Here is a 7,977-nt window from a genome sequence, read left to right on the forward strand (position 1 = left end):
CGCAAAACACCAACCAACAAACCACACGTGCAGCCACCACCAGATGAGGTAGACAGACCCAGCCCTACACATGTCCCTGATACATGGTTCTCTACTGCACACACAGACCCAGGCATGCCCACGGTCCCATGGTCACCTGCGTACTGTCGCCCAGAGTCACAATGCCAACCACAGACCCATAAAGGCTCCAACAATGGTACACTCAGACACCACTATGCACAGAACTTGGGACATGTCCACAGAGGTGTGATGCACAAGGACACAGCTACTCCCTCAGACCCTACAAGGCCTGCAGGGACACTGGCATCTGATAGCAGGTCACAGGAGTCTTGGCACACACATGAACAAAGCCCCCGGGAACACAGCTGCACACACTGACACAGTTGTCCATAGTAAAACTGACCCTCTTAGATACCCACCGTGACACTGTACCCCACAGTACCTACACCTATAGTCTCCAACCCCGACACTTGATTATGCACCTGGACACCTACAGTGACACTGGCACCAACGCAGAGTTAATAACACATGCACACTGGCCACAGACCCACAGGGAATGACACAGATATGCAGAAATCCTAGATGTCCACTAATGCAATACTTGTTTATTGAACATCTACTATGTGCCAGGCAGTTTTAACACAGGCAGGGATGCAGCTGTGAATGAGAACAAAATCCCTGTCCTCCCAGAGGACTACACTGTAGTAGGAGGGGTAGGGTGGGGAGGGGGAAGCCATTATTGCCTGACACACAGACTACAATGACACTGACAAATGCTAAGACACCCACATATACTGGCTCACACATCCACCTGTGATTACACACAATTAGCCTGACACACACCCACAGGAGCACTGACATCCACACACAAACAAGCCCACAGGAGTAGAGATGTACACACACACACAACTGGCAGGGAGACAACCACCCACAAGAGGACACGCCCACCTGGACTCAAGACACCCATGGAACCCCCAAAATAGCCCAGGAGAGTAGCTCAGGCTGGAAAGCCCCGTTAACAGGTGCAGAGACACATGCTCTCCTGTTCCTGCAGACAGAGCCCCGGCTGAGCCAGCCCCGGCTGACCCTGCACCACCAACAAAATGTCTGAATTTCTCATTCGCCCAGCTCCTCTGTCACCCCTCACCCCAGGTGGGGAGTGGGATCCTCTCCTCCTCTAGCCTTGGCCTCCAACCCAGCAGGCCTGGGAAAAAGTGCCAGCTCCCACCCACCTGCCACCCTTAGGCCTGAGAACAGATGAGCCCCTGTCTGAAGACCCTGCAGCTGCAAAGGAAACCCAGGAGACAGCAAGGGAGGACTTGGTGGGAACCGAGAGGCCACGCAGGTGTCACCTCAATGAGGAACCCTGCGGGCCAGTCTAGTGGGCCTGGGCCACGGAGGTGACCTCATGGAGACCCCATGGGGCTCTGGCTCTTACTGAATTTCCTATAATGGGCTCTTTGTCTTCCAAGTCCTGACCACCCCCCCCCCCAGGCTGCTGCACATACATACAGCGTGACACAGGCACACGGGGACACACCAGGAGCANCCTGACTGCCCAGACAGGGGCCCCCACATCCTTGCCCCGGCTTGAAGAGACCCTTGCGGGGACCTCCCCACTTGACAGGCCAAGGTCAAAGCCTTCTAAGGAAGCAATTAGGTCTCCAAGAAGGAAAAGGAGAGTCTTCAAGAGCCACCCCACCGCGTGGCCAAGTACCTCTCTTGCCGGGGACACCTCCCATGACAGCTCAAGGTCGAGAACGAAGTTTGAGGGACCCCTAGAGTTGTTCTGCTCTCTCAGCCTCATCTTCCCCAGGGACAGCACGTCTCCTAATAACGGGGACTGTAGCCCTGTGCTTCCCACTCACCCTCCGGCCGTTCTAGGCACTCCCAGATCCGCGATCCTCAGGGGAGGCCAGCGTCCCCTCTGTCCCTCCGTCTCCTCTGAGAGCAGCCACTCACTCGCCCCAGACCCCCGCCCGGCGCTGGAATGGGGCCTGCGGGCGCCTGGGCCGCGGGGGCAGGGCGCCTCACCAGCTGCAGACGCGGGTGGGACCCAGACACCCGTCCGGGGCTGGGCGGGGGCTCCGAGTGTGGGGTGCTTTATGAGGGCGAGGACTCCAAGAGGGGTCCTACATAGGCCTGTTTGGGGGCACCCAGTGCGAGGGACCTTAGAGGAGACTGGGCTCCCTGCGAGTAGCTTTGGGGACTCCTAGGGCAAAGCGGCCTTTTGAGGAGGGCTCTAAGGAGGCGGAACTTGGTGGCCTTGGGAGTTCCCGGAGCGGCACTTAGGTGCCAGACGGGGCGGGCCCTGGGGGCGGTCCTTAGGGGATCTGGACTCGCGGGCTTCGTGGGCATTGAGTTGGGGGCTCCAGGGAATCCACACCGGAGGACTTGAGAGGAGTCCCCAGGGGAATGAGTGGGCGGGCGTTTTCCTTTTTCTTTGTACCGGAGATTGAATGGTGGGGCACATCCCAGCCCTTTTTCTGTATTTAGAGATGGGGCCTCACTAAATTACTGAAACTGGCTTTGAACTTGCGATCCTCCTGCCTCAGCCTCCCTAGTCGCTGGGATTACAGGCGTGGGCCACAGCTCGGCACAGAGGGTGGGCTTGTGTGGGTCCTGGGGAGGGGTCTTGGGGTCGGGTTTGGGGTACGGTTCTCTCAGCTGGTCCTGGAAAGGTTGGGCAGGGCTGCTTCTGCCCCCTCCCCAAGGCTCTTTGTGGGGTTCAGCCAAACACACACACTTAGGGTTCCTACTCTGCCTTGGGATTACTCCAGAAGGATCCTCTGGAACTCTTAGTCCCCTCAGTAAGGCAGCAGCGACAGGAAATCTGAATGCTCCTCCTCAGGTTGTCTGCAGGAGTCCCAAAAAAGTGTGGGGGGTGGGGGGTGGCAGCCACCTCTCTCCCTGGTCACTGCATGACTGGAGAGGTGCCCTGGTGGCCTGGGCCCCTGGAGGGAGGGATAAGGAGTCCTTTTAGCATGAGGAAGCAGGGAGGGGGCACAGCAGCCTGTTTTGGAGTCATCTTCTTTGGAAGGTTACTGGCCACCCCACAGCACAGGGACGCCCCTGGGCCCTGATTCCAGAAGGATCTAGTTTGGGATGCTCTGAGGCTGTGCAGGCGGAGCTGGGGGGTGCCCTCGCTGGTCCTCAGGCTTCTGCTTTGTCCCGGGGACTCGCTAGCATCCCACCTCCTGGGAGCGCTGTGGCTTGGGAGGTGGGGGCGCTGCAACATAAACAGTGGTGCCCAACAGGTGAAGCTCGGAAAGGACTACATTGTATTAAAAAGTCTTGTTTACCCCCATCGCGCAGGGATTCACAGAAGGCATTGTATTAAAACGGCTTGTTTTTGTCTTCTCCGCATCCCTGTCCCCAGGGACCAGAACAGCCCAGCTGCCAGACTTCCCGGGGCCACTTGGAATCCCGACTACCTCTTTAAGTTTCTTAGTGCCCTTGGGCCTCAGTCCCCCCAACTGACAAACGGGGGTCACCTCTGCCTCTCAGGGCTGTTTGGCTCATCCCTACCCCCCCCATGAAGTGCAGAAGTGAGCACAGCCCCTCACCACTGGATTGATTGCGTGACAAAGGCTACCCACGCACTCACTGTTATTATTGAAATATGTCCCCACTTGTCCCAGAGGCAAGAGCGTCTAATAACTGTTTGCTGACTTAATGAAGAGTCAAGGGGACCCCCACTTCCTTCCCCTCCCCCCATCACCCTACCTGACCTCCTGCCCCCAACCCCACTCCAGGTCCCTGAGAACTTGCCAAGGGTTTGGGGGAACATTCAACCTGTCGGTGAGTTTGGGCAGCTCAGGCAAACCATCGACCGTTGAGTGGACCCCGAGGCCTGGAACTGCCGTCCTCCTGTCATGACCCCCACCTTCCAGATCAGATCCGGGGGAGCCCCCATCCAGTCTGAGGACACAGACTTAGGCCACAGCGAAGGTCACAATCAACATTCATCGTTGTCGGTGGGTTGTGAGGACCGAGACCAGACCCACCGGGGGATGAATGTCACTGTGGCTGGGCCATACACAGCCTAAGGGGGACGGGAAGGGGACAGGGCGCACTGCCTCCAAAATCCTTCAGCCTGCTGACTGCCCAGACCCCAGCCCTCAGGGAGGAGGGTCTGATCTTGAGGGACCCAGACTTGGGGAATAAGTCCTGGGAGCTTGGGCCTTGGGGCAGCGGAGGCTGAGGCCAGGCCACTGAAGCCCATTTCTGAAAGGGGCAGGTGGGTTCTGTTGGTGGGCGGCGCGCACACCTCCCAGTGGCTGAGTTCCGGGCTCTGGTCTGTACCCTCCGAGCCCACTGTCCTTCCTTAGACCCCTACTTTGTGGCGCCTGGCTCCTGGGAGTCTGCCAGCTGGTAACTCCTGAGCACACCCCACCCGCTGAGACCAGGCTGGCCTCTCATTTGATGGGGAGGGGCGATCTGAAGCAGCCAAGTGTGGGGGGTCCCAGCATTAGCCCACCCTGGCCCCTGCCCTCCCCACCCCAGAGTGCTCTGTCTGTGCTGCAGGCAGGGAGGGAGGAAGAGGCTTTGGAGCCTTCATGAATAACCCCTCTGGGCAACGCCATTCTGGGGGGGGTGCTGCAGACACAAAGGGTGTGAAAACCCCCGAGGGAGGCCGGAGCTTGGGGGTCAGGCCCTAGCTTCATTCCGTGAGTCGGGGGCCAGCCTCCTTCCAGAGAGCACACTGTGGCTACACCCTCAAGCTGGGGGCACCTGGCCCATTCCCCAGCCCCGGGGAAGGAAGAAAGAAAATTACTAAGTTACTGTTGCACAGGCTTCTGTCTTCGGGACCAGTTCTCAGCCCACCTTCATCACCCACACCAGGGGCGGCCCCCTAGGGAGTGTGGGGGTGGCAGCCCTGGATCCAATGCCCCCTGCAACCTGTGTCCAGCCCCCCCATCCCCTTGGCAGGTACATTAAGGGGGTGTTGACCATAGGGAACCTCCCCCAGTCTGCTCCTCCCCTTCACACTCCCTTGGAGGTAAAAGGACAGAACCCTGCTCAGACTCCTAGGCACCAGAGAGGAGGGAGGGGCAGCGAGGAAGGGGCAGCCGAGACGGCTTGGGGCCAGGCAGGGGTTTTTGGGTTTTTTCTTTGCCTGGTACACATTGCCCAGCTATGGGGACCTTCGACCTGTGGACGGATTACCTGGGTTTGGCACGTCTGGTTGGGGCTCTGCGTGGGGAAGAGGAGCCCAAGGCCAGGCTGGACCCCCAGCCAGAGCCAACACCAGGACCAGAGAGCCAGAAACCTAGCTCACCAGAATCCTCACCAGCTCCTGAACGCCTGTGCTCCTTCTGCAAACACAACGGCGAGTCCCGGGCCATCTACCAGTCTCACGTGCTGAAGGACGAGGCAGGCAGGGTGCTGTGCCCCATACTGCGTGACTACGTGTGTCCCCAGTGTGGTGCCACGCGGGAGCGCGCCCACACCCGACGCTTCTGTCCACTCACCGGCCAGGGCTACACCTCTGTCTACAGTTACACCACCCGAAACTCAGCGGGCAAGAGGCTGGCCCGGCCTGAGAAGGCGAGAACCCAGGATGCTGGCCACCGCCGAGGAGGAGCAGCGGGCGCAGCAGCAGCAGCAGCAGCAGGTGGCTGGGAGCATGATGTGGAGGGGATGGGGGGGAACCCATCGTAGGCTCATAGTTGAACCCAGTGGGGGATTAACCACAGCACCCACCACCGGTGGAGGGGGCACCAGCTGTAGAGCTGAGGAGCAGCCTAGCAATGTTGTCAGAGTGGAGAAGTGGGAGCTGAGGTTTGCTGTGTGACCTTGGGCAAGTCACTCCCCTCTCTGGGCCCACCTGGGTAATAACATCCTTTTCCCAGGCGTGGGGTGGTCTGGCAGGGAGGTAGTGGGACCCAGTGGTGGTATCTGCCAGCAGGTACAGCAGGGGCCCTAATTCCACTTGGTGGAATTCGTGGTTTAGAAGTTGCATGGCCCAGGAACTTCCTCATTCGTTTATTCTCTGGCCAAATGGTGTGCTGGCCTGTTTGGTGCCAGGGGCCAGCAGTGGACAAGGTGGGTGGTAGAGTGGTGGTTAAAGCTGCATGCTGACTCTGGTGCGACCCAGCTGGGAGGGTCTGGAGGGCTTCCTGGGGGCAGTGCTTGGGCAGCCTGTTTCAGTTTGTTGGAAGGCTGGGAGGTGGCCTTGGGGCTCGGTCAGGGATTTGGTGAAGTTCAGGGTGTCTGAGGTGTGGCTGCATTGGTGGAGAGCTGGCAGAGCGCGCAGAGGGGCCCAGGGGTCTTTGGGAGTCAGGTTTGGGCTTGGGCACTGGGGAGCCACAGAAGGGGGAGGGCGGGTCTGAGTGGCGTGTGTTAGACTCTTGCCCAGGTTGGTGCCCCACAGCCCTTGGTGGGGGAGGGTGGGAGGCAACAGGTGGGGCCTCGTTTTGGATTTGCAGGGTGCAGCTGAGCTGCAGAGAGCAGCTCCTGGAGCTGAAGCTTGCCACATGGGGTGTGGGGTCTCCCCATCTCTGTTCATCAAACGCAGACCCCATCCCTTAGGTCTGGGTGGGGCCCAAACCCCTGTATTTCTAACTACCGCCCCAGACCAAGGCTTTCTCGAATTGTGCAGGCTGCAATGACAAAATGTCTCAGTTCCTGGGGTTTAAAGAGAACTCCCTTCTAGCAGCTTGAAATGCCTTCAGGGAAGCGGGCTTGCAAAGGAGGGCAGGTGCAATGGCTTTGGGTACCACCTCCCCCGTGGCCCCATGGACGTGAGCTCCTCTAGGGTGGAGGCTGGAACTCCATGACTTCCCCTCCCTCCAGCTCTGCAGGGTGTGAAAGATTGCCTCCAGGAGCGGATCCTATGCCCTGGGATATTTTGTTAGTTGAGTTTTTTTTTTTTTTTTTTTTTTTTTTTTTTTTGTACCAACGATTGAACCTGGGGGTGCTTAACCACTGAGTCACATCCCCAGCCCTTTTTCGTATTTTATTTAGAGACAGGGTTTTGCTGAATTGCTTAGGACCTCGCTAAATTGCCGAGGCTGCCTTTGAACTTGTGATCCTCCTGCCTCAACCTCCCGAGCTGCTGGGATTACAGGCACGCGCCCGGCTGTTGGTTGGTTTTGTTTGTTCCGTTTCTGCTGCTGGGGATGGAACCCCAGGCCTCCCACGTGCCCACGCCGGCCTGCGCCCCACCCCTGAGCCACATCCCCAGCCCTCCTCCTGGGGTTGGGTGAGATCCCACTGGCAGAGACTGCACTATGAGGGTGCCTAGAAATGACAGTCTTGGGTTCTTCCTTTTTCTCCTTATATTTGAGGGGTAAAGGAAACCCGCCCCCGTCCCTGGGTGTGGAGGGTGAGCCCTGACCATCATACTGTCCGAAAAACTGTCCCAAGTTCCCCGGAGCCCGGCGGCCACGAGGTGGCAGGCAGTACGATCGCCGGAGCTGGAACTCGCGAGCTTTGGGTCGGGCTCTGGGACGGGGGCGGCCCTGTTCCAGGAATGTCACGGGGCTGCTGTCTCAGGAGCAGCCCCTAGGTGGCGCCGGAGCCCAGCAGCTCGCCGGGGTTACCTCGGGAGGACTGAATCATCCTCGCCCTTGACCTTCTCCCCCTCCCCCTCCCCCTCCGCTCTTAACCTCCAGGTCCCAAAGGTGCCGGGAAGTCTCCAGGATCTTCGCCTTCTGCCTGCTGTCCCTCCACTTCTGCCTAGGCGGCTGGCGCGGGGAGGACAGGGGTGCCGCCTTCTCCCGGGGATGGGGACGGAGGCTCCGTGGCAGCTGGACTCCAGGGAAGACCCTCTGAGGACCCCCCGGCCCCCTCCCCAAACCTAGGCTTGAGGACTTGGGGGGCAGCGGAGGGAACTGTTAAAATGGCTGGTCCCCTGAGCTCCCTCCTCCCGCGGGGACCAGCGGCTCTCTGTTGCACTGTCCCGGGGCTGGGCAGTCGGCGCTCAATAAATGTTTGCAAGCGGACGGAGATCAGCCGCCCCAGTCGCGGGAA

At 59.4% G+C, this 7,977-nt stretch overlaps 1 protein-coding gene across 1 annotated transcript; it reads left to right on the forward strand.

Moving 5' to 3' along the window:
* The first annotated feature begins 4,733 nt into the window (after positions 1-4,733).
* On the forward strand, positions 4,734-7,977 carry Nanos3 (nanos C2HC-type zinc finger 3). The gene is made up of 2 exons (XM_015489600.2): positions 4,734-5,617; positions 7,620-7,977. Exons 1-2 carry the CDS (start codon positions 5,140-5,142, stop codon positions 7,685-7,687), a joined length of 546 nt encoding a protein of 181 aa, XP_015345086.1. The 5' UTR covers positions 4,734-5,139; the 3' UTR covers positions 7,688-7,977.

This window comes from Marmota marmota, unplaced genomic scaffold (genome assembly GCF_001458135.2).
Source record: "Marmota marmota marmota unplaced genomic scaffold, marMar, whole genome shotgun sequence".
Classification (NCBI taxonomy): Eukaryota; Metazoa; Chordata; class Mammalia; order Rodentia; family Sciuridae; genus Marmota; species Marmota marmota.